This window comes from Gouania willdenowi, chromosome 10 (assembly GCF_900634775.1).
Source record: "Gouania willdenowi chromosome 10, fGouWil2.1, whole genome shotgun sequence".
NCBI lineage: Eukaryota > Metazoa > Chordata > Actinopteri > Blenniiformes > Gobiesocidae > Gouania > Gouania willdenowi.
Genome location: NC_041053.1, coordinates 341585 through 368882, shown reverse-complemented (window position 1 = coordinate 368882; position 27298 = coordinate 341585). Strand labels below are relative to the sequence as shown.

The following is a 27298-nucleotide window of genomic DNA, read 5'->3' as shown; positions in this document are numbered from 1 at the left end:
TACAAGATGAAGATGGTTCATATCACACACACCCATTTATTTTGACAACTGATTGTCCCTTCAATTTAATGGGAAGAGACCTCCTCAGTAAATTACAGATCAGTTTAGTGCCAACTGCTAATGGAATAGTGCCAAAGAAATTTTTATCAGATACTAAAGAATCACTTATGGTGTTGCAGAGCCCAGTCATTCCTAATAAATTCTATACATTGGATCCAGTGTCAACAGGCCCTCGGTCAGTGGTTGGGTCTATGGAAGAACTGCGGGCTAAAATAGCTAAAACATTTGTAATCCCTACAGATGCACAGACACAGTGGCCACCACATGTTACAATGATTTATGTCAGACCGGATGGGCCACTGCCAGGTCAACCAGACTGGCTACGGAGACCAGACCTGTCCCCTGAAGCAGAGCAACTGCTAAAGCCTGGGAGGAGAAGTTTTTGCGATTGTCACCACAGAAAATAACATTGACAGACATTTGTTGGTCTCCAGATGGATGGATTATAATCAGAGTGACGCTGCCTCCAGAGTTGACACCAATAAACCCCCCACGGTTTCCACACATCTGTTTACAAAAACCTGCACATAAACAGTGGAAAGATGCAAATGATCTGTTGGCTGCACTTCCTGTCAAGAGTGACCTTTGGAGGAAGGAGAGAAACAATGTATTCACATACAAAGGCTCCTTTTGTGGCTTTGTGAAGAAACAAATGTTGAACTGGTGTACTTTGGCGCCCCCTGCTGTGCATTTGGATGCATGACTTTCTGTGTGCACCCTGACTTCAAATGACTTTCCTACAGTACCATCATGTCTGTGGGCTACATCAAAAACAGATGTTGGACTTATGACAACCGCAACATCTGTAACCATAGATCCAGCCACATCCCACAGGCCTCGAATTAGACAATATCCACTCAAATCAGATGCAAAAGAAGGAATAAAGCCTGTTATTAATGATTTACTCACTGCAGGTGTGTTACAGGAACATGACGCAGCTGAATGCAACACCCCCATCTTCCCTGTAAAAAAGCCACAAGGTGGCTGGAGAATGGTGCATGATCTAAGAGCAGTAAATCAGGCTGTTATATCACGAGCTCCAAATGTACCAGACCCACACACATTGTTAAATGAATTACAACCCCATCAAAAATGGTTCACTGTAATTGATTTAAGTAATGCATTTTTCTCCATCCCTCTTCATAGTACAGCGCAGGGGTGGTTTGGATTCACATTTGAGAACAAAAAATACTCTTACACTCGCCTTCCACAAGGGTTTTGTGACAGTCCTACGATCTTTTCAGCGGAGATTAACAGATGCATCAGCCACCATACGTGGCCAGAAACCACACAGATAATTGTTTATGTTGATGACATTTTATTGGCCAGTCCCACCAAAGCGGAAAATGAAACAGAGGCAATCAGGCTGTTCACACATCTGGCAAAAACAGGAAATAAGGCCTCATTAGAAAAACTCCAATTTACACAGGAAAAAGTAACATTCCTTGGACATAACATTTCAGCTGAAGGGAAAGAACTTACCACATCACGTAGGGAAGCAGTACAAATGGCACCAAAACCGCTTACCGTTAGACAAATGATGGCCTTTTTAGGCCTGGCAAATTATTGCAGGTCGTGGATCGTTGATTATGCCATCATAACTGCCCCATTACAGAACCTAATGTTAGACACACATCAAACTTTAAGCGCACCTTTGCAGTGGACACCGGAAGCGGAAGAAGCATTTACAAAAGTGAAACAAATCATAACAGGAACAGGGGTGATGGCGCTGCCAGATTACAACAAGCCATTTACACAGTCTGTTGACTGTTGACGGTTACATGACATCAGTACTACTACAGCAATATGGTGAGAAGCAACGACCAATAGCCTATTACTCTAAACGATTAGATGATGTGGCTAGGGCACTTCCCCATTGCGTTCAGGCGGTTTGCGCCGCAGCCATGGCTGTGCACGCGTCTGCTGAAGTAGTGTTGTTCCATCCTTTGACACTGTTAGTCAGCCATGCAGTTGACATCCTGTTAACACAAACAAAAATGTCATTCTTATCTCCTGCCAGGTTTTTACACCTTACTAATACCTTGTTGACACCAGCCAACCTCACTCTAAAGCGCTGTGCTGCTTTTAATCCAGCTACATTGATACCAACAGCTGACGATGGGACACCGCATGACTGTGGACAGTTAGTGTCGGTGACATGCAAACCACGTCCAGATTTGACAGACATTCCATTGGAAGACGGAGATGTAGTTTTTGTAGATGGCTCCTCCTCCAAAGCACCTGATGGAACAAATCATACTGGTTATGCAGTAGTTACATGTGACACTGTGTTAAAATCAGGCAAATTGGCTGGAAATCAGTCTGCACAGGCAGCTGAAATTGTGGCCTTGACAGAGGCCTGTAGACTTTTCAAAGGCAAGAAAGTCACAATTTACACTGATAGCCAGTATGCTTTCTCCACAGTTCATGTGTTTGCTGCTCAGTGGGCTAGGAGAGGAATGAAGACATCTAATGGTAGGCCTGTGCAACATGCCTCCCTGTTAAAAGACCTCCTCGCTTCAGTCCTCTTACCTACATCATTGGCGATATGTAAATGCAAGGCACATACTGGCGCCACTGATGCTGTTTCTCTGGGTAATGCGAAGGCTGATGTTGAAGCTAAAAAAGCTGCTTTTACTGAAGCACTTACTGTTCAGTTGTTGCCTGTTGATGTTGTACCACTTGGCTTGCCGGATGAAGTCCTGATTGATATGCATGCTAATGCTCCTGAAAATGAAAAAACAAAATGGGTTACTGAAGGTGCTGTTAAAAATGACTCTGGAGTATTTATGTTAAATGACAAGCCGTGTCTGCCTAGAAGTTTGTTTGACGTCGTTGCTAGAATGAGCCATGGGTTGGCCCATGTCTCAACAGGAGGGATGGTAGACATAGTCAAACAGTCATTTCATATACCACTAGGACTCCAAACCCATTTTAAAAACTTTTGTCGTCAGTGTATCATCTGTTGCCGTCATAACCCTCAGGGTAATGTTAGGCCCCCTCGGGGTAAAACACCAGCTGGTACATATCCTTTTGAGGTCATTATGATGGATTTCATAACACTGCACACTATTCAGAGGTATACGTATTGTTTGGTTCTGGTGGACTCATTCTCAAAATGGGTCACCATAGTGCCCGCTAAAACAAATGATGCAATGACAGTGGCAAAGGCCCTTTTGACACGTATAATACCTCAACATGGCATCCCACGACAGATTTGGAGCGACAATGGACCCCATTTTGTTAACAGAGTAATACTCCTGCTGACAGAAGCCATGGGCATTGAATTAAAACATCACTGCTCCTACCACCCAGCCAGTGCTGGATTGGTAGAACGCAACAATGGTACCATTAAAAACAGATTAAAAAAGGCTGTAGAACAAACAAACAGGCCCTGGCCAGAGTGTGTTTACCTGGTAGAAATGTACATGCGCATAACACCAAACACACAGGGTTTGACCCCCTTTGAGGTTGTCACAGGGCGACCTTTTCACCTACCCCTCACCAGTTCTAAGTGGGTGCAGGATCAGGAGGGAGAGTTGGATCCAATAACAAAATGGATGGTTAAATTATTCACAGATGCTGACATTGTTAAAGCTAACACATTGCCTAGCCTCTCTTTACCTGTTTCAGATCCCCTGCGTCCTGGTGATTGGGTCCTCATCAAGGTGATTAAGAGGAAACACTGGTGTACTCCACGGTGGGACGGTCCTTACACAGTTCTGCTAACCACACCAACTGCATTTAAGATAGCTGAAAGGCAAACGTGGATACACCAGTCACACGGGAAAAAGGTACTGAAACCCACCACAGCAGGTGCTACACCATAGTAAAACACAGAGATGGATCTGTTGTTCCTCCTCCTCCTCGTGGGATCCCAGGAAGTGCTAGCAGGGACTCTAAGCTCACCTTGGTATGATTACACAGGTAGATGCCCCAAGGGCCTTAACCTCATTATGTGCATACCACAAATACCGGACATTTTAAGAGACGTTACAATTCCACTAGAGGCCCTGGCTAACAAAGGCTACAAGCCATGGAAACATGGTAAGGACTATGCAAATTATGATTGGTACATGCAAGTCCGGGGAGCAGACCAAACATGGTCTACTCATGGTTGGTCTGAGGTACCCCTCCATACAAGCTACACCCCTATTACCTGGCCCCTCACACCATCTACACTTACCGTTACAGCGGCATATCTGTCATTGCGAAAAACGATCATTCAGAAACAAAACATCCTACTCCTAACCGTTAACACCACCGCGGTACCTCCTTCTTGTTTAGTTATGGGATTCTGCCCTGATGTACAAGGAAAGGATCCCACCTTTTGGGTGAATATTTGTATTACACCTCCGGCCACTCCCGTTGTAGTTAAACCACGCATGGACATAGTGTTGTCTCCTGAGACTAGACAAAACATACAAGTTATTAATGCAAAACCTATGTCAACTGAAGAACCTGACTCGTTACTCGCATTACTGTCTGAGCATAATAATCACGTCCATCATCGTCTGCGCGCAAATTCTTGGTACCGTATGGTAGAACTATCTGCACGAACAGTAACTAATGATAGTTGCTATGTTTGCTCACATCTGCCGCACGCTGTAACATCCCCAACTTTGTTGTCCGCGTCCCTGCCAGCCCCTGACTCAAAGAACGTGCTAGATTGTTTACAAAATAAGTCCATGATCTCGTGCCCTCCTGTTTTACCAGTGCTAAAGACCCTCGAACCCCTAGGTCAGGCTGCTAAACACCTAAACACGAATGCTGTCCCCTGTGGTAATTATACTCACTGCTATCCTTTATGCGTACGATTTATTGGTCCACCAACTAACACCAAAGGTCTACCATCAGTAGACATAAACCATTGTGCTACCGTTCAGAGCGTCAGTACGGTTGCCCCAATGTTTGCTAGAGACGGTGTTTGGTTGAAGTGCGGTGACAAAGTTTATCCTTCCCCTCCAACTAATATGTCAGCCGTTTGTGTACCAGTAGCAGTCACAGATGGGTCTTTCATAGTTCATATGACAATGCCTAGTCGTTCTCGTCGTGAGATTATAACCTTCACCCCTCATGATCCAATATGGGGCTCATATGTCCCTCACGAACATAGACATTGGTCAACTAGCCAAAAAGTCGTTCTTGCTCTTTTTCCTAACATAGGCGTGGGTAAGAATTCCCTTATGATAGAGACCCTCCGATACCGCCTTCACATGCTTCTTAATGCTACTTTAGCTGTTGATAACAAAATGAATGCTAGAACAGCGGCCACCGCGCAAATGGCTATTCAGAACCGTATGGCCTTAGATACGATATTAGCTTCCACAGGTGGTGTGTGTGCTATGGTGGGTGCTACCTGCTGTACATACATACCTAACAACTCCTCGGAGTCCATCGAAGACGCCCTGCAAACACTCCGCAACCTGGAAGGTGCCATGTCAGCTGACGAGTCCAATGTCCATTCATCCGGGTGGGACTGGCTGTTCCAAGGCTCCTGGTTCCAATCTCTGCTACGTCTGGGTCTCCCTTTTCTGGCTGTGCTGCTGGTCGTTGGTCTTGCCTGCTGCTGCATCGTCCCCTGTGTGAAGAAAGGCATAGACAACATGATCATCGGTGCTATGCAGGTCCAGGCTTCCCCAGAGTACCAACTCCATGTTATGGGTCTCTCCCCATCTGCCCCATTGATGGACTAAGACCCTGCCACACCTTCCCATCATCACAGTGAGCGGTAAAGGTTCACTGCTACTGAGGGTCATGTGCTGGTAACCTCTGACCCTCCCTTACCAACTCCAAAAACACACTGAGACTTAAAGCCCCATTTTCACACCATGGTTTTGGGTCATCATTTGTACATACACTCAGAACTGTCTCCAGATCACCGTGGATCAGAATCGATGTTCGCCCCAGCAGGGGGGGACGGTGGGGAATTTTTCCCGTATTAGCTGTCGGGTTTTCGCCCCACCCCTCGGTGGTCATCCCTGTTGTTTTGGTCCCATGATGGCACCGGGTAAACCTGTGAAGACGCCCGTCTGCTTGATGTTTTCCAAACCCACAACAGGGCGGATATGTAAGATATGCTATAGTGTGTGTGTGTGGTTTTTTACTACTTTATTAGTTATAACTAAATGATTAAACGATAGTTAGAACATGAAATTATCCATGATTAATTGTGTGTGTGTTTGCAAAACATATCCATTGTCCACCACAGCTGGTTTAAACTAGTTGGGGCCAGTGTGGGTGTACGTGACTCACTGCATGGACATATGAGCTGTTTTCTCCCCAAAGTTTTTGTGTTTCCATATATGGTATTAACACTGCACCCAGAGCGTTGTTGCACAGCCCCTCTGGGTGTGGTCTATGTTTTCTATAATAAATACCTCGTTCTGAGGCATCACCTCAGAGCAACTCAACTTATATCGGACTTTTGTGTCTCTTTGTTGGGTTTTTCTCCGAGCTGCAGCTCGCACCCCTCTGCCTCTGGTCGCCTTTTAAGTCAGATAGTGTTTTTCTCTCTGAGTTGTGATTGAGCAACGGTCTTAACGTATTTAGACCTAACAGGTGACCTGTTCCTTTTTGGAGTTTTTCTTACTACTAAGTATCTGTAAATAATGAAATATTATAAAATGGTTTGTGTCACCAAATCTTCAAACATAGACAAGACCGAAACAGGCAAAAGTAAAATGTTTGTATTCCCAACATAAATCATTACGTTCAAGTTACTTTTTTCAGAAACAAAATGTTCTAAATATATATATATATATATATATATATAGGACAAAAACATAGAACAGATGCACTGCCATTTGTAGTTTATATATATTGTGTGTGATGTTTTCTTTGCAACAGCAATAACCTGCCAGGTTATAGCTTAATATTAGCAATTAGGTTGAAAAAAAAAGAAATGGGTTAAAAAAGTTGAAAAAAAGGTTGAAAAAATCATTAGCATTCACCTAACAATAGCAATAACCTAGCAATAGCTTAATATTAACAATTTGGTTAAAAAAAAAAGTTAAAATTGGTTGAAAAAGTTTAAAAAAGGTTTTAAAAAGTTGAAAAATGTTAAAAAGTTGAAAAAAAATAAGTTGTAATGGGTTGCAGGTAGTAACTGAACATGTTAAAGGTTGGTTTAAATCAGTTACAAAATGGCTGAAAGGGTTAAAAGTTCCTATAAAGGGAGAAAAGGTGGAGAGAACATGTAAATCACACAGAAAGATAGATTTAAAAGATAAAGTCATAGGTGAAACTGGCTGAGATGGTGATCGCGGCGTACATTTTCCCAGATGTCATGATCTGCCTCCAGGACCCGGATGAATATGTAAAGAAAGATGTCATCACCTTGATGTGGGAGGTGGTCAAACACAGTGCACAGTTATCTCAGGTGATTGTGAACTGTGATGGTTTAGTGGAGGTGGTGGACTACCTGGATAAAAGCCGTGGAAGCATGAGACTTCCCGGGATCATGATGCTGGGATACGTCGCTTCTCATAGTGAAAATCTCGCTATGGCCGTCATCCTCTCCGTCATCCTACGAGAACCCCTGCTTGCAGCCAACCTTCAAAACCTATTCATGCCCCAACATCCAACCCCCAGGGAGGGCCGAGGGAGCCCCCCATTCGAGACTCCAGCAGAAGGACCAAGACCCAACACACACCGCTGCCGCTCCGAACACCCGCTATGAGAACCCCTGCTTGCAGCCAACCTTCCAAACCTATCCTTGCCCCAACACCCAACCCCCGAAGAGGGCCCAGGGAGCCCTCCATCCAAGGCCCCAGCAGAAGGGCCAAGATCCACGCCCAGGGAAAAACCAGCGCGCACCCTCCAGTGGCCAGGTCCAGAGCCAGCAGACGCAAGACCCTAGGCCCAGAAGCAACTGATCCCAAGGCAGCACCGGTGGCAAGCCCCCCCACCGGCACCCAAGAACCTCGTCCAATCACCCCAGAAGCAACTGATCTTGAGGCAACACCGGTGGCAAGCCCCTCCACCGGCACCCACGAATCCTGGCCAATCACTCCAGAAGCAACTGATCCTGAGGAAGCATTGGTGGCAAACCCCCCCACCGGCACCCAAGAACCTCATCCAATCACCCCAGAAGCAACTGATCTTGAGGCAACACCGGTGGCAAGCCCCTCCACCGGTACCCAAGAACCCTGGCCAATCACTCCAGAAGCAACTGATCCTGAGGTAGCATTGGTGGCAACACCCCCTCACCGGCACCCAAGAACCCTGGCCAATTACCCAGAAGCAACTGACCCTGAGGCAGCATTGATGGCAAGCCCCCCCAACGAAACCCAAGACCCCCATCCAATCACCCCAGATAGCACTAACCTAGGTTTAGAGTAATGAAAAAGAAAGATTTCGCTGCGTAAATTGTGCAGCTGGATACGACAATGGAGCTCCGCGCACAGCATCCTCTCTGCACCGCAGCCACATCAGACTCCACATTGGCTCCCTCATGTTCAGCTGTTGCACACTTTGCTCTGCATTTTATTTCAGTGGCTGTTTTTACTGACTATTGTTTTGGTTTAATTTATTTTCTGATACTTGAAAGGATAATTTGAGCATTTTTTCCATCTCTGCTGTGTTTTGTGTCAACATTCAGTAGAGTGATAATTTCAATGTGTGTGTGTGTGTTTGCACCTGCCGATGAGTCGTACGATTTTTGGTGCAGAAAAGAGTCACCGCAAACAGTTCCAGGTTTGATGAATTGCATTGCGCCCATGCATTCATTTATTTGCATTTCCCCCTCCCATTTTTTTGCTCCCCTTGTGAGATCCGCCTACTTTACATATTAATCAAAGGGGAAATGGATTGTGGGCGCATTGTGAAACGCTGAACACGCGAAGTCCTGATTCCCTGAGGTTTGTACACCTTATTAGGGCGTGGAGTGACATTTGCACACGTTTTAATACCCCTAAACCTCTAGTGAATCCGCCCCTCGAATGGTAAATCTCATATAGCCACCATCTTTTGGCACAAAGAACGGTTTAACTTCAGGTACCTTGTTTAATGATTCTTAAATAGCACCAAAAAAAAAAAAAAAATCACCATAATCAAGCCAGCAGGTCACCAAATATTAAGTACTTTTCCTCGTACAGTATATTTTGACTCACAAGTTACCTAATACACTTTCAAAGTTACTGCCAAGTATTGTAATTGAGAAATTATCTTGGAAAGTCCTTTCTTTGGTTTAGAGAAATGAACATTTCCTTCCAGGTCAGAGTGGAGCCAGTAACAACTGGGCACCGGGTCACTAGGAAGCAGGACCCTTTGACCCGAGGAGGCAGAGTTGGTGGATTCTGTTATTGATGTAGTGAGGAAAAAATCAGAGAGCTGCAACTGCCTGCAGGGTTTCCAGCTTTCTCACTCCCTGGGTGGCGGTACCGGCTCTGGTATGGGGACTCATCTCGTCAGTAAGATCCGTGAGAAGTACCCCGATCGTATCATGAACACCTTCAGTGTAGTTCCCTCGCCTAAGGTACAATTAATACCTTTTTGTGTAATATTTTGCTCTATCACAACCACCCAACAACTTTTTATAACGATTTAACGGTCTGTGGTGATGCTTCTTTTAATGATTTTTATTAGTAGAGAATAAGTTGGTTGAGAAGTTGGTTGATTCCCAATTAGCGTTTTTAAATCCCAAACTTAGCACATTTTTTGTCCAGGTGTCAGACACAGTTGTGGAGCCGTACAACGCCTCACTGTCTGTCCATCATTTCAACATAGCGGTGCACAGGGTAAATTATTCCCAGTTTTAAAAGTTAATAAAACGAATATGGTGCAAAGTAATTTGTTTTGTTAGGCATAGATCTTCTAATAAGGACATTTCAAAGGTTTTAGGCCATATTTGTAAAAAGAGTGGAGGATCCCTTTTACACAGTGTGCATGTCCATCATGATCTCAGCTCATTAGTTACTATCATTACAAAAGTGTTTCTCTACCGTGGTGATTAAAGTCAGCCATTAAACACTGTTTAAACATTACTACTTTTTACCAAAGCTATAGAAATGACTCCATTTTAGTCTCACACTCTCTTTAGAGTATGAACACACTGTTATTATTACATCACTTTAATCATAAAAGGTGATGACTTCTTTTATGTTTTTAAATAAAATACTAAACACTCATTTTTCAGGTGTGAACTATAATATTAACCCTCGGGGCCCTTTTGGGGACCAAACGTGTACCTTATGTTTATTCAGTTTTTTAAATTCTCAATATCTCATTCAGTTTAAAGCCTAATTGTATAAACTTTGGACAGGAGTTTTCTTTTATTACCATGTTCATAATTCAATAATCACTTTTATTGCAACATGTATAGAACAAGAGATATAAAATGCACTGTCACTCTTTGTATTAGTTACCGATTTGGTCCCATTATAACCACATATTTTAGATATACTGTTATCCTGACATATAACAGTGGTTTTCTCAACAGTACCTAATAAATCTAAGCCTCTACCTTCAAAATACAAAATGTGTTATTTTCGGAAAAAAAATAAATGCATAATTTCTGTTTTTCTCATAAAAAAAAATGTTTTTATGACAGAAAGGGCAAAAAATTAATAAAACTGATAAAAAATGTAATTGAAAACTTTATATCCGTGGTTAGGACTGGAGTTGTTTTAAAAGTAATAATGTCTCAAAATCAATGTTCCTATCAACTATTGATTTAAGGCTGTTATAACTTCATACCAAATATTCCAATTGGACTTTATTTTTTAAAAATGCTTATTTTGTGTTTTTCCTATTGAAAAAAAATGTTTTTTATAGCAGAAAGGGCATAAAAAACATACAGACAAATACAGAAACATAATGAATACTTTATATCTATGGTTAAGTCTAATGTTGGTGAAAAGATCTGATGTGAAAAAATGGGTAAAAAAAATTATATACGACATTTTTACAAATTTTTATTGTTTTGGTTCCTAAACTCAAGAGTGTAATATTTTTTCAAATGTGCCCCAATAGTTAACCAGTCAATATCTCATCGTCTCATCGTGTTTTATTGAGTAGATCCAAGAATCCCCTGCTTCACACTCACAACCACAGCCTGTGTTTAGCTCCAGGTGATGGAAGACGTGGATATGTTCAGAGAAATGAAATGAAGAGTAAAGTCATCAAAGCTCAGAGCAGAAACTGGACCAGCAATCCACCTTCTGACATATTCACTGTTATTATACCATAGATTTACTGTGTATTATTATTGTGTATAGATTGGCTGTCATTGAGGCGACACACACACAAATGACATCATTCCCTCTGATTGTTCACAGAACTGGTTCTGGATCAGAGTTCAAAGCTTCAATGTTTGGATCAAATTCTTATAAACTCAAAATAAAACTTTTTGCTTCCATTGATCCTGCAATCATCATTTTTATCATCAGAATGTTAATGTTAACTCTAATATAAATGTTAACTCTATCATATTTATCGACGGGTATTGATGAATAACTAAAATCTCCATTTCTCTCCTGACAACTTGTTCCTGGGTTTCTAATGGCCTGTAACAAATACAGTGGGGCAAAAAAGTATTTAGTCAGCCACCAATTGTGGTGGTTCTCTCACTTAAAAAGATGAGAGAGGCCTGTAATTTTCATCATAGATAAACCTCAACTATGAGAGACAAAATGAGAAAAAAAAATAATGATTTATAATTATATCAATAATTTATTTGCCAATTATGGTGGAAAATAAGTATTTGGTCAATAACAAAAGTTCAACTCAATATTTTGTAATGTACCCTTTGTTGGCAATGACAAGGTTTTCACACACTGTTGCTGGTAGTTTGGTCCATTCCTCCATACAGATCTCCTCTAGAGCAGTGATGTTTTGAGGCTGTCACTGGGCAACACAGGCTTTCAACTCCCTCCATAGATTTTCTATGGGGTTGAGATCTGGAGACTGGCTAGGCTACTCCAGGAACTTGAAATGCTTCATATAAAGCCACTCCTTCGTTGCCCAGGCGATGTGTTTGAGATTATTGTCGTGCTGAAAGACCCAGCTACGTTTCATCTTCACTTGCTGATGGAAGGAGGTTTTCACTCAAAATATCACTATACATGGCCCCATTCATTCTTTCTGGTCTTCCTGGTCCCTTAGCAGAGAAACAGCTCCAAAGCATGATATTACCACCCCCATGCTTTACAGTAGGTATGGAGTTCTTTCTCCTCCAAACACAACGAGTTGAGTTTTTACCAAAAAGTTCTATTTCGGTTTCATCTGACCATATGACCTTCACCCAATCCTCTTCTGGATCATCTAAATGCTCTGTATCAAACTTCAGATGGGCCTGGACATGTAGTGCTTACGCAGGGGGACACGTCTGGTACTGCAGGATTTGAGTCCCTGGTGGCGTAGTGTGTTACTGATGGTAGTCTTTGTTACTTTGGTCCCAGCTCTCTGCAGGTCATTCACTAGGTCCCCCTGTGTGGTTCTGGGATTTTTGCTCACCGTTCTTGTGATCATTTTGACCCCACGGGGTGAGGTCTTGCATGGAGCCCCAGATGGAGGGAGATTATCAGTGGTCTTGTATGTCTTCCATTTTTTAATAATTGGTCCCTGTCAAGGATCAACCGTAGCAGTGGAGGCAGTCAATAAGGAAACCAGGCTCCAGGTTTTGATGCATCAGTTTTATCTGTTTATTTTTTAGTTTGCACCACAAGCACCGTGTACTTCAATCTCCATTCCACTCTCTACTGAACAGAATGAATGTCCTTATATACAGGTGTACCACTAATTAGCCTGTACCAAGCATGGGGTGACATAATGTGCATATTAAAAGTACAACATAAATATTTACACAAACACTTCCTAACAGACATTATCACAAACACTAACCCTGTATTAATATCATTAATCTTATTTACATCCCCTAAATTGTTAAACTACATATTTACATTGAGCTACACACATCCAGCTCCCCTGTTCCTAGTCTCTGCTTGGTCTCTCCCACCTGGAACTATAAAAAGGTGTCCAAAAGCCCCGGAGAATTCTTTTACCCGAACACCTCAGGAAAGAGGAAGAGAGCATGCACAGGTAAGCTTTGTTGATGATCACATTTAATCACATGAAAAATACCAGAACATATTTAATTGTTTTATCTTTCATGTCACTGCTAAGTTATTTATCAATGAACTGAAATGTATTTTCTGTGTTTATCACTAGATGAATCCTGTGGCCTGAACCATGTGCTTCACCATTTGACCAATAAATTCATTAAACCAATACAACAAAAATGTGTCTCTTAATTTCATTAAGCACTGCAGTTTGTCACAGTATTACAATTGACTCTTTTTTAAATTACAACAGTTCATAAGTGTAACAGTCCATAAGTAACGTCACCTCGTCGTTACAGTCCCACAGTTGTTTTCTTCACACCAAGCTGTTTACCTATTGCAGATTCAGTCTTCCAGCCTGGTGCAGGTCTACTATTTAGTTTCTGGTGTCCTTTGACAGCTCTTTGGTCTTAGTGGAGTTTGGAGTGTGACTGTTTGAGGTTGTGGACAGGTGTGTTTTATACTGATAACCAGTTCAAACAGGTTCCATTAATACAGGTAACGAGTGGAGGAGGAGCCTCTTAAAGAAGAAGTTACAGGTCTGTGAGAGACACAAATCTGGCTTGTTTGTAGATGACCAAATACTTTTTTTACCAATTAATTCATTAAAAATCCTACAATGTGATTTTCTGATTTTTTTTTTTCTCATTTTGTCTCTCATAGTTGAGGTTTACCTATGATGAAAATTACAGGCCTCTCATCTTTTTAAGTCTGAGAACTTTCACAATTGGTGGCTGATTAAATGCTTTTTTGCTCCACTGTATGTTTTATATTATTATTATTATTATTATTAATAATAATAATAATAATAATAATAATAATGAGATATATATATATATATATATATATATATATATATATATATATATATATATAAAACAGTCTTAAGGTGCTTTCACACCGAATGCGACTGAAGCATATTGATTACATTAAATTTAATGTAAATGATGGAAGCTATCTCCCTTAAAGCGACGTGACGTATAATTTGTCTCTCTTTTTTACAGGTCGGACAACTCTGTAACAACGGTCAACTCTGCACATCTCTCAGCGTTCTCAAGTCATCACATAGTAAGAGTATCTCTTTTTTTTAATAAATCAAGCTTGTCAAACTCATTTAATATCAGGGCCACACATAAAATAATTACCTGTAAATAAATGTATTTTTTTGTGCTAAATATTGACACATTAAGGTGTTTAAAGTTGGTTAAACTCTGTTTTTACATACATTTGTCTTTTTAGTGCCTAATATTGATACATTAAAGTGTTTTTAAGTAAAACTGTTCATTATGTCCAACATACAAAAAAAATTTAAATTAATATTTGTTTTCTGCTAAAATGTTTGACACCCTTGGTTTAGCTGTTTTAAAGCTGCACCCCACGACCCCAATTACACATTTAGAGGCTTGTGTTGTTGCTGGGTCATGTTCTGAGTAGCAAATAAACCCAAACATTGTTATAATTACTTAAAAACTAAATAAGTTTTAAAAAAGGTTGATGAATGTATCCACCTAAAGTGTTGTTGTAAAACAGTCGTACAGTATTCCCTCAGTATCTGGGATCCAGAGCTTAAGCTGTTGTGTGATCAGGTTTGTTTTCTTCAGTTCATGCCTGTAGGCTGGTACATGAACAGAGAAATGTGGTCCGAGTGTCTGAAGTGGGGGTGGGGTGCAGCCCTGTATGCACCTCGTATATTAGTGTAAACATGATCCAGGGTGTTTTTCTCACGGGTTGGAATGTTCACATGCATTGATTGAAGTCACCGGCAATAATAAAACATTGTCAGGATGAGTCGACTCCAGCCCGCTGATGGCGTCATGGATCTTGTCGAGTGCCGTGGTACACTGTAAAAAGTGCTGCAGAGAAAACTTTGATTTAAAATATTTTAAGTAATTACTATATACTTAATTTTTAATTTTTTTATATTTTTGTTTGACAAATAAGTACTATATATCATTATCATAGCACCGTATACAATACAGATTTTATTGCTTTAAGTGAAAACATTTTAAGTATTTATTTTATGTGAGTGGTGGTCCTACAGCTGTGCTGTAGCCAAAATAATGTTAGAGCAGACCAACTTGTTTTGGCTATAAAATCAAATTGTAAAATATATCAATGTGTGCTTTGTATATTCTATATAAAACTATCCCTTCTTTACATATCTAACGCATATGTTGCACAACCTAATCAAAGAAATATGTAATTGCTGTTTTTTATTTATTAAAATATTTTTAGGGTTTTTATTAAATCAATAGCTGAAAATGAAACATGGCCACCTCAATAACACACCTCAGAAAACGCTGTCTAAGTTGGGGAGGGAACATTGGTGAATATACCTCACATTGTATGTCAGTATAATGTACACATTAGTAACAGCTAAAATGTGTATTTTTAGGTTAATAAAAATAAGTCATTTCAGAAATGTTGATGACCACAACAATTTTTTGTTTCTATTTCCATCTGAAATATTTACACACCATTAATTCATACACATTTACACATTTTTAAATATTTTGCTTTTGCTTTTACAGCACCTAATACCATTAAATATTTTAACTGGTCTCTTAAACATTTATTTTTGTTAAATACAAGATATGAGGGAAGGAAGGAGTTGTCGTGTATTTTTTCTGTTTCATTTGTACAAGTTACAAACGAGCATATATTGTCTGTGTATATACAGTATACTGTGTGTATATTTCTGTCTAACAGTTCATATCTTCTGTAATCAGATTGGTGACTTACTGATACCTAAAAGATCTGACGGTGGACCAAGGTATGATACAGGTAAAATTTATTTTGCTGAGCTTTTTAACATGGATTACTTTTTAATTTATTTTTTGTTCTTTCTTTTTTTTTTTTACATAAAATTTTAACAGAACAATAATGAGCTGGCTTTGCAAATACTGTCAACATATCTTGCATTACCGGTTGCAACATGGAACTCATCAGTTACCTTGTATATATTTACAATGTCCCTGCTCATTCAAAACCCGGAATGGTTTACATGCACATTTATCACGGAACCACATGGAAACAAAACAACAAAGACCTCAGACGAAGCGACATTTTACATGTCTACTGTGTGGCCTCAAAGAATTCCCTTATGAGGGAGAATTTTTCCAACATTTGGGCTGTCACCTAAAAAAAAAAACGAAACTGTTGACTGTGTGTTTGAAGGGTGCTCCTTTCAAACAAATATTTACGGCACATTCAAAACACACAATTATAGGAAACATACACCACGTGCTTTATCTATGTTTAAGGCTACTATACTTCAAGAAGATGAACATGAAGAATTTCCAGAAGTTGATGAGGTGGAAGGAGTCAGAGAACAAGTGGCTGAAGTTGAAAACTTGGACGCACACCTCTTGCAAAGTGATATGAGGAGCACATTTGTAAATCACATAGCCTCATTTCTGCTAAAAGTGGAAAGTGTGAACAACATTTCAAACACTTGCATTAATGAGTTGGTAGAAGAGTTGTGGTTTGTTGCTTCGGAGTCCATGTCAGCTGCTAAAGACACAGTCATGACTTTCTTAAAGAAAAATTGTGACCTCGATAATGTTGGTTCATTAGACGAGGAACTCACAAATGCTTGTCATATGGTCACAGCTTTGACAAAAAATGGTCCATTGTCTTCAACTTTCAAACGACATGAGTACTTCAAAAATGAGTTTAACATTGTAGAGCCTGTGGAGTATGTTCTTGACGCAACTGGCACAAGGAGTTTTCAATACGCCCCAATTCTTGAGTCTCTGAAGCAACTTTTGAATAACACAGAAATCAGCAAAAGGACTTTTAGAAATGCATCACCACGCATGTCTTCCAAAGACTACAAGTCATTTTGTGATGGTACTGTTTATAGAGAATCTGAGTTTTACACTGAAGAACAACGCATATGTCTCATTCTGTATGTGGATGACTTCGAGATTTGTAACCCCTTGGGGACGTCGCGTAAAAAACACAAAATAACTTCAGTGTACTGGACTCTGGCATGTGAACAATCTCATATACGCTCCACACTCACTTCAGTGTATCTTGCACTTTTGTGCAAAGCAAATGATATGAAGACATTTGGATACTCTGAGGTTCTCAAACCACTCTTGAATGATATAGCTTCACTTGAAGAAGATGGTATTATGGTTCCTTTTCTCTCTAAAACAGTCAAAGGTTACATTTTCAGTGTAGTTGCTGACAACCTTGGTGCTCATTCACTATCAGGCTTTGTGGAAAGTTTTTCTGGCTCGTACGTCTGTAGATTTTGTTTAGGAGAAAGGTCAGAATTCCAACAAAAGGAAGTAAGGTCAGGTGCTTTTCCCATACGTATGAAAGATATTTATTCTTCTCATGTCCAGGCAATTCAGGAAAACCCTGCTCTAAACAATGTCTATGGTGTGAAAAAAACATGTCCATTAACTGCAAGATTGAGCCATTTTCACATGGTTGAAGGGTATCCCCCAGATATTTTACACGACCTTTTTGAGGGGATTATTCCAAAGGAGTTAGCACTGTGCTTCAACGACTTCATAACCAAAGGATACATCACATTTGAAGAGTTAAACAGCACAATAGCATCATTTCCATACAAGTGGGGTGATAAAACGGACAGCCCTCAGACCATTCCCCGTACATATGCAACTCGGGGAAATATCGGAAGCAACGCCCATGAAAACTGGCTTCTCATCAGATTGCTCCCTGTCCTGATTGGGCACAAAATCCCTGAAAATGATTCAACCTGGAATGTTTTAATGTGCTTGAAGGATATTGTTGAGATTGTGGTGGCCCCAGTTCAGAGTGAAGCAAGTATAATGTTCCTTGACTCCAAGATCTCTGAGCACAGACTAAGACTGCAGGCAGCGTTCCCTCATGTGAACTTGATTCCCAAACACCATTTTTTGGAACATTACCCTGCCCTCATGAAAGCTTATGGTCCACTTATCCACTTTTGGACCATGGGTTTTGAAGCAAAACACCGTTACTTCAAACAAATTGTGAGGCGTACTGGTAATTTCCGAAACATAATGAAATTACTTGCAGCAAAACACCAGTTAATGATTGGACATCATTTGATTAGTCTGACCAATACTCCTGTAAATATCTCAAGAGTAGCTGATGTCCCAGTTGATGTCCTACATCCAAATGTAGCCATAGGTGTCACCAGGTCAGACAAATGTACATGTGTCAAACTCTGTATCAGTCTTGGCAACAACATATACTAAAGGCATGATTTTGCCTTTTGGGTCCACAGGAGGTCTCCCAGATTTTGTTCAAGTTCTTCAAATAGCCATCTTGAAAGAAAAAGTGTATTTTATTGCAAAAAAGTGTATTTCTTGGTATGATGAGCATTTGAGAGGATTTGAATTGGAACTTACAGAGCATGTGGTATTTGTGGAGCATCAACAGCTTACTGACTCTTGCCCATTGGCTCTTTATAAGGTACGAGGAAGACTGATGGTGATCCTGAGAAGACACATCTGCTTGGAATAGTGAGTGTTGCTGGGTTGCACGGGACATCACTAAATGTTGTAGTCTGATAAGTAGTTATTAATAGGGATGTGGGCATTAAAATAACTTTAATTGACTGATCACAAATTATTTGTAGATAATAATTGGCTTCAATGAGGCACCAAATACAGCGCCTTGTGTAATCATGTGTACATAATTAATAGATTAAAAGTGAACTTTGAAGAGATTAGTTGATGAATGTGTAAAAACCAGTGAATCGATTTGCAATGATAAAATATTGGCAGGTTAATCGTAGCTGTATCAAAGCTCTCTGATGCTGATACGATTCTCTGGAGTTTCACTAAGAGCAAGATTTTTGTATGGCTTAACTTGCAACATTTAAGGCAGATTTTCTGTCCTTTAATTCAAAAAGATCTTTGTTTTTTTTAACACAAAATAAGACACTTGCTCCTCATTTTAAAAAACATAATCTCATAAACTACAGTTAAAGGTGCATTATGCAACTTATTAAGTGGAAAAAACTTTATTTGTGCATATTTGACCTTTTTAGTGACTCAGTGGCTGTATGGGTGCAACATGACACCTTTGCTTTCCAACACAGTGGTCTCTGTGATGCTCAAGGATCAATTGTTTTGGGGTTTCTGGTAAGCTTTGGGCCCGAACCCCTACAAACAGTTTATCCTGGAGCGTCACAGAGACCACTGTGTTGGGAAACAAAGGTGTCATGCTGCACCCATACAGTTATTAAATCACTAAAAGGTCAAATTTGCAAAAATATCTTTTTTTTTTAATTGAAACATTGCATAGTACACCTTAAGTGTCAAAATAAATATTTTAGTTGTAAAATTATTATAATTTTGTTGTGGGGGGTCTACATTGTCACTTTAAAATTTGAATCAGGGATTGAGTGAATCCTTACATTCTTTGAAAAGTGTGGTCTAAGCCTGCGTATACCTAATCACTGATATGTACACTGCTTATAGCACCATGACCATGGTGTCGCATGCAGGCATGCAGAGACTTCTCTCAACCCAGGTGTTTAATTGTCTTTTTTTCTATAAATTTTACTAATGTCTTTTCATTTCTTGTCTCAACAGATCATAGCAACTATGGATACACATGTCAGGTTTCGTGTCTTATTGGACCACATTGTAAAAAAAGTGTCTTTTCCTGAAATGCCCACTCTCCAAGAGTTGATAAAAGGAACAGGAAACCTTTGCAATTTCAGAAGACATAAGCCTTCAATACAAAGACACAGATTTTGATGATTTCTTTACATTGACTTCGACTGATGACCTCAAAGACAAAGAAACACTAAAGATAATATATGTCGAGCCACTAACATTGATTCTCTCCAACATTAACTGTGACTCAACTCTCAATAGCTCAGTAGAAATGGCGTTCGAAAAATCATCCCAGTGCTCTTCCTCTGCTGAGTCAGATGATACAGTAATTTTACCACCACCTCATCCAACTACACCAATGCACCAGCCGCGGCCCAGAGAATTTCCGCTACCATGTTTTTCCTACACCACAGAGATGGCGCTTAAGCAAGGGATGATTGAATATGAAAAAGATAGAACCCTTCTGTGTCACAATAAATGCTTTCCTCGCCTGAAGACAAACATTCTTGAGTGCTTAGCGGACGCAATGTATACATACACAGCCTACGCCAATGATACACAGCGGTATGCTGTTGCTGAAGCCCTCGTAAATAAATACCCATGCTTGAGAGAACCAGGTTCCTTTAATGGCCTTTATGGATGGCAGCAGAGTTTAAAATATAAAGTTGGAAATTACAGGACCAAACTGCGTGCCCTTGGTGTTCCTGAAGTCATGATTAATACTCTTAAGCAAAAGTCATCAGACAAACCAGCCAAAAATGTCAAAAAGGCAAAAAAGTGTGAATCGAATTACTTTCCACCTGTACCTGCTTGGGAGACACCTTGAAATCACAAGAGTTCAGCTTCTTGCAGAGACAAAGAAGAAAAACAAGTGATAAATGACCTGATGTCCCAAACCTTCAGCCTACGAAGGCAAGAAGTTTTATCTGAAGGATCCAATGTTGCTACTCTTCTTGATCGGTGGCCAGCCCTTTTTGATGAATCTCAGGTGTGGCTCTAAAATGTTGTCGCAAAGTGTATATTTACATAGTTTTGTATCAAAAATGTTTTTTTAACCACTACGACACACTTGTCTGCAGATTTGTCAAGAATTTCAGCGGCTTACTGGAATATCTCTGGAGCCAACATTTATCCGAGAGTTGGACAAACACACAGCCAAGATGTTATCACTATTCAACTCAAAAGGTGGCGCACTCGGTGAAAAGATGAAGCCTTTAATTATGGAGTTGGTTCAGGTATATACTTTTACGATGTATGAACATTTTAGACTTACAATGTGAATTAATGTGGGCCCCTGATTGGTGGTGGGGGATAAAACATGTCTATAATAAATTTGAATGAAATTCATGTGTCTTATAGAATCCATCTTCAACGGTTGAAAAGAGGAGAGACATTTTGCTGAGATGCCTCATGGCGTACATTGGGGAGAACCAAGCTGACCTTATTTGTGATGACCAGGTACAATGTTTTCCATTTTGTATAGATCATTTAAAGTATTTTTCATTTGAATGTTCAAAATTAAAGTGCGTTAATGTTGCTAAAATTAGGTTTGTGGTTGGGTTGGGTGATATTGAGAAAAAAAATCCATTATTTACCTCATATTGATCAATATTGATATTCAATTGGATTTTTTGTTTTTTAACAAGAAGAGCACTCAGAGAGCGCAGACCTCCGCCAAGGCAGCTTAATTTTTTGTGATCCGGATCACCCCTAAAATGTAATAATTTCTTCATTGGGTCATTGCTGACCGTCCCTGAACGTTTCATCGTAATCCATCGATTAGTTTTTGAGTTATCTTGGTCGCCGACAGACAGACAAAAAAATTGAAAAGCATTGATCTGAAGGTCCAAAAGGTGGTCTTGAAACACTAAACACACTGTCAAGTTTAAACATTATTTGTCTCCTTAAACAGACCAGTGGGTTCACTGAGGATCTCAGCTCCTACCCAGTGATGATCTTCACGTCTCAAGAGACGAGTGATTGATGGCCAGCCAGTCTTGAAAGGTTTGGCCACATTGGCAAAATCTTGCTGTCTTCTGGTTGGTATCATCTATGCTCTTGATTTGAAATATTCACCCAAAGTCAAGCACACTTTTGAGGTCTTCCAGAGACTTTTTATGGGGCTAAATCCTCTGCGCCCCAAACCCTCTAATAGATACACCGGTTTAGTCAAAAAATTGACATAGGTTTACAATGATTGCATCATTAAGCACGTGGTCAATCACATTACAATTTCTTTCCTGTACTTTTGTTTTCGTTTGAAGTTCTGATTTTTGCGTTTGTTTATAATCTTTTAATTTTCCATTGCTAGCAATGTCAATATACCCAGTTGTAAAAAGGATGATACACTGTACAAAATCTAAATAATACTCAGAAGTCTTTTCTTGCTGTCACTTGCTGAGAATTCCATTTCTAACTGGTGTACATTATTTTTGTCTAATGTACAATATCATTTATGTTCTGTTCTTTGCCGTAATTTTCACTGCTACAAAGCCAGTGTACATATGAATAGAAAAAATGTAAATGTTTAATATTATGATGATGATTGGATTGAATTTGTAGAAAAAAAGGTTTTATGAAGGTTTTATGGTAGTATTCTGTGTAAAAAAAAAAATTGCCCAACCTAGGTCGTATTTCAGTCACCTGTTTTCTAATTTGGCTTTTGATCAACTTCCCAGCTCGCTACCGTCATAACCATAGCAATGAGTCGTTGTTGTTGTTATTATTATTGTTTTTGGTTAAGAAAAGGGCTTTATTGTTGCCAAAGAAAGTAGGCACTTAGCTGCTGCTTACATGTTCTAATGTGTTTGGCTTTAATTGTTTTAAAAAAATGTTTGTTAAAACATTTGATGCTGAATAAATGTTCAACATTGCAGAAAAATAACTTTGTTTTTGGTATTACATTTAAGTTATAGTTCATTAATAGTAAATTAATTTAAATGGTTAATAGTGATATTAAATTAAGATGCATTAATCATGAAAAAATATTTAGAACACAAAGATATGAATGAAATTGATTATCATGAAGTTGGTGTGCTAATCAGAATATAAAACGGGTGGAGAATTATTAATTTTGAAGTTGTTTTGCTTTGTAACAACACAAAAACGTTCAGTAAACCAATCACCTCTAAGTTATAGTTTTGCTTTATAACAACACAAAAATGTTCAGTAAATCAATCACTTCAAAGTCATAGTTTTGCTTTCTGTCAAACTTAATTTAATGTTTTTTATTACTTAATAAAAAGCTGAAGTTGACAGTACACAAAATGCCCGATGGAACCGCTTACGTTAATTTTTTTATTTCTGATGAAAGCCACACTTTTTACAGTGTAGAGTTGACTCACGGAGGAATGTAAACAGCAGCTGAAAACACTACAGTAGGTAGTAAAGGCTACATTTAAGTAGTAAAAGTTCCAGATCAGGTGAACAGCGCTTATTACCAGTTGTTGACAAACACGCACACACCTCTTACCAGAGGCTGCAGTCTGGTCTCTGTGAACAAAGTGAGTCTGTGGCTGGATGGTGGATTCTGGGATGTTGCCTTAGAGCCAGGTTTCCATGGAAACGAGAACGCAACATTCTCTCTCTTCCCGCTGTGTTGTAATCCTGGCTCTTTAGCTTGTCCAGTTTGTTGTCCAGGGACCGCACGTTGGCTATCAGGAGACTGGGTAGCGGTGGTCGACTTGCACAAGCCTTTAGTTTAGCATGGAGCCCTCCCCTCTTGTCTCTCCTACAACAACGTCTCTGAAGCGCTCTCCTCAGGTCACTGAACATCGGTGCGTCGGAGCCTGCCTGGTGATGGTGGTGACGTTGGAGGTGGTTGTGTACAATGGATTCCAGCTCCAGAGGTAAATCTCCACTAAATTTAAAGTTGTGTGTGTTTCCAATGTCTGATAAAGTCTGTCTACTGTATGTTAGCAGTGCATGATACATGAACATAAAGCACACACAAAAAGAGTGGAACGAGCAAACACGTCTGCCACGGGGGGGGCGCCATTGTAAGGGTGGTGTCCAAATTGTTATGTATTATGTGATTTTTTTCAAGTCTTTGAATGTAATCCAACTAGTTTGATACACGTTAGCTTCCAGTTTCATGTGTCCCATCATTTGTGGTTTTCTGTAAAACTAAGTCTTGCACATTATTTTATATAGACCAATACACATTATTTTATATAGACCAATACACATTATTTTATATAGACCAATACACATTATTTTATATAGACCAATACATATTATTTTATATAGACCAATACACATTATTTTATATAGACCAATACACATTATTTTATATAGACCAATGCACATTATTTTATATAGACCAATACACATTATTTTATATAGACCAATATACATTATTTTATATAGACTAATACACATTATTTTATATAGACCAATACACATTATTTTATATAGACTAATACACATTATTTTATATAGACTAATACACATTATTTTATATAGACCAATACATATTATTTTATATAGACCAATGCACATTATTTTATATAGACCAATACACATTATTTTATATAGACCAATACACATTATTTTATATAGACCAATACACATTATTTTATATAGACCAATACACATTATTTTATATAGACCAATGCACATTATTTTATATAGACCAATACATAATATTTTATATAGACCAATACACATTATTTTATATAGACCAATACACATTATTTTATATAGACCAATACACATTATTTTATATAGACCAATACACATTATTTTATATAGACTAATACACATTATTTTATATACTGTAGACCACTGTGGATGTGTGTGACTCTGCACAGACTTAACACTCAACACAATAAACTGTACATTTAAAATTATTGATGAATCTTTCTTCAAACCCCAGCTTGTTTCTCGCAGACAGAATTAATAATATTGCATCATCAACAGGTTTGACTTTTTTTCTTTCTTTCAATGTTGTGGAATCTGAGCTGCGGCTCTTTGCAGGTCACAGTAAGAGACTAAGTGTCTCCACAGATACCTTCCCAGAGTGTGAGATGATGCTAAAAATGAAACATCACAGGGAACTTTTAAGACTGAGGAACTCTGTGGGCATTTGTTTAGGAAAACCTGAGGGAGTTTTATTACCGGTCTGTTAAAGTGTTAAAGCAGGTAAAACTAAGTAGTTGAGTGGAGATCACCTTGGAGATCACACTTAGCCCTGAGTGGCTCCTAAAAACCTGAGTGGAGAACTCTGTACAAACCTCACTGACAAAAAGGGGAGGGGCCCTGCAGTGGTGAATTCTGCATAGTGAGGTTACAGTCAACTATTTTCTATCAGTTCTTAACCCCACGGTGTCTAATCTGTGCCCGTTCTGCTCCCACAGAGAAACCATTGTTTTCTTCAGCTGGTTTTTTTTTGTTTGATGTCTTAGATTTCTTTGTTGTTTGGCTTCACTTTTAACACACATTTGTTTATTCTAGGGATCAAACGGGTAAAAAGAAGAAAAGATGAGGCTGGTTGATGAACAGGGACAGGACAAAATGGCCGTGTATCTCAGTAGGAGGAATAAGGTCAATGGATGTGGAGATGATGATGTGGTCATTATTTTTAAGAGAATGATCAGAGTAAGGTTCATTTTCTTTGTTTTAAGTCATGTGACAACCTGCAGGAGTTTGAAGAACTGTGGTCACTGAAATGTGTTCAGTGAAAAACTATTTAATGTTCACAGTTTCATTGTTCCACCTGGTCTAATGTGACAGAGCTCAATTTTGTGGCAGCTTGAAGCTTATAAAACCGGGAAAAATCCACGATTTAGCCGCGTCATTGTTTAAGCCTCAGGGTTCAAAGCGTGAGAAAAAAGTAGCGACTTATAGTTCAGAAATGACAGTAATAAAGTTTGTTTTGCCGACAGGAAGATATTAGCAGTTAAAAAAACAATGAACTTTTGTATCTCACATGTTGTTTTGATCTGATGAAGCAGAAAATGTTTCATTACTGTAGTGTTGATGATAAACTGTCTGAGGCAATATTTGTTGGTTTATATTCAATGCAGAGGTTTATTAAATTATGGTTAACTATAAATAATATTTTGAATCCTGCTGACAATGTTTCCTCATTATATTCTTTATTTATTTCTACTTTCAAGGGTAAAATATGACTTTACATTTTCAAAGCAAGTATAAAGTTAAAAAAAGAAATCCTGGTTAAGCACATTTAGCAATGACCACTGACTTGGCTACATGATCAGTCATTTCATTTTCAGAACAAGTTGATAAGATTTGGTGTGACGTTAATATCTTAAGCTGCTCTTTTCACTGATAACTGAGAGAATTATGATCCAGTGTCTGCGTCCAACAGATTCTCCTTCCCTGGTGTTAAACGGTTCATTGTTGGATTGTTTGTGTAAATGAAGCAGGATTAGCCTCTTCCTCCTGATACACACACAAAGCGCGCGTGTGCGTGTGCGTGTGCGTGTGCGTGTGTGTGTGTGTGTGTGTTAAAGTCTGTATGTTTATGTCTCTGTCCATCCACTCTTTTCATTATATCCATGTCTTTTAAGGCTTTTATTACATAATGTCAGCTGTAGTCCGGGCTGCCGCCATCTTGGATTATGTCGTCACCAGCGCATCCTCGCCGCAAGACGCAGAATGAGTCAAATAACTTTTAAAGTTGTGTTTTTTGTGTCTTTAGACTCCAATTACATATTTGTATATAATGTTTTCCCCACAATATAAACAGGTTGAAAATATAACTATTTTTTATAGTTTCTGTTTCCACTGTATCCAGAATAATAATAATCTTTCTCAACAAGAACTATTGATTGATTTGTCACATGACTGTTCCAGGGTTTGAGTTTGTTTTATTTAGTTTCATTATGTTATTTCTTGGCAGAAATGCTTTTAAAAACTTACTGTACATTCAGCTGACATAAAAATCTTGTTTTCAAATATGTAGAATAATTGTGAATTTATCAGTAGTAGTTTTAATATTTTAGTTCATCTTTTGCAGGCACCTTTGTTCTCCATCAAATGTATTTAAAATAAACTAAAATTAAAGAGAGAATGTTATTTAACTGTCAAACCTTGTCATATGTTTATTTATTTATATATTTTTTTAAACAAAAAAAATGTTTATGGTCTTGGTCCTGGTGCATTGTGGTCTTGGATAGTTGGTCTTGAACACAACACTACCCAAGACTGAGGGTGGTGCTATTTTAATAACGCCCCTTCACATGCACAGCACACAGGGTCACTGCTGCACACACAGACCTGATTCATGGTGTAAACACAACTATCTTTACCCTTTTTCATTACACAAAACAAAGACACAACTTATATTTAACAGCCACTTCAGAACACGGGCTAACAAAGTGTACAATTCCACTTTAAAGTGCCAAACAAAACACCACTGTGCACTTCCCACAATCCCTTGCAGCCGGCTTCCTCCCCATGACTGCCACAATACTTTTAGCAATATTTATTCCCATCATGAAATTAGGGTTTTTAATCACAGTGGTGTCAATATTTACCTTTTTAATCACATTTTAACACTGGGGTTACATGTTCCACATTAGTATCATTTATAATCACTAGCAATCTTTTAGTGGAGATAAA

General features: G+C 39.1%; 1 protein-coding gene and 3 long non-coding RNA genes across 4 annotated transcripts; 3 read left to right on the top strand and 1 right to left on the bottom strand.

The window, feature by feature from the left end:
- Positions 1 to 2164: 2164 nt before the first annotated feature.
- Positions 2165 to 3793, bottom strand: LOC114470862 (uncharacterized). The gene is made up of 3 exons (XR_003674922.1): positions 3685 to 3793; positions 2711 to 2787; positions 2165 to 2301 (listed from the first exon to the last, which is right to left on the bottom strand). It is a non-coding gene; the product is annotated as an uncharacterized LOC114470862 (long non-coding RNA).
- Positions 3794 to 7737: 3944 nt separating this feature from the next.
- On the top strand, positions 7738 to 8403 carry LOC114471509 (extensin-like). Its single transcript, XM_028460347.1, has one exon. It carries the CDS (start codon positions 7738 to 7740, stop codon positions 8401 to 8403), a length of 666 nt encoding a protein of 221 aa, XP_028316148.1.
- Positions 8404 to 13288: 4885 nt separating this feature from the next.
- On the top strand, positions 13289 to 22785 carry LOC114470861 (uncharacterized). Its single transcript, XR_003674921.1, has 3 exons — positions 13289 to 13419; positions 14693 to 14697; positions 22774 to 22785. It is a non-coding gene; the product is annotated as an uncharacterized LOC114470861 (long non-coding RNA).
- Positions 20668 to 21170, top strand: LOC114470860 (uncharacterized). Its single transcript, XR_003674920.1, has 3 exons — positions 20668 to 20699; positions 20791 to 20946; positions 21071 to 21170. It is a non-coding gene; the product is annotated as an uncharacterized LOC114470860 (long non-coding RNA).
- Positions 22786 to 27298: the final 4513 nt, after the last annotated feature.

Excerpts from the sequence above, each read along its gene's own strand:
- LOC114471509 (XM_028460347.1), top strand. The coding sequence starts at position 7,738 with ATGAGAACCCCTGCTTGCAGCCAACCTTCCAAACCTATCCTTGCCCCA.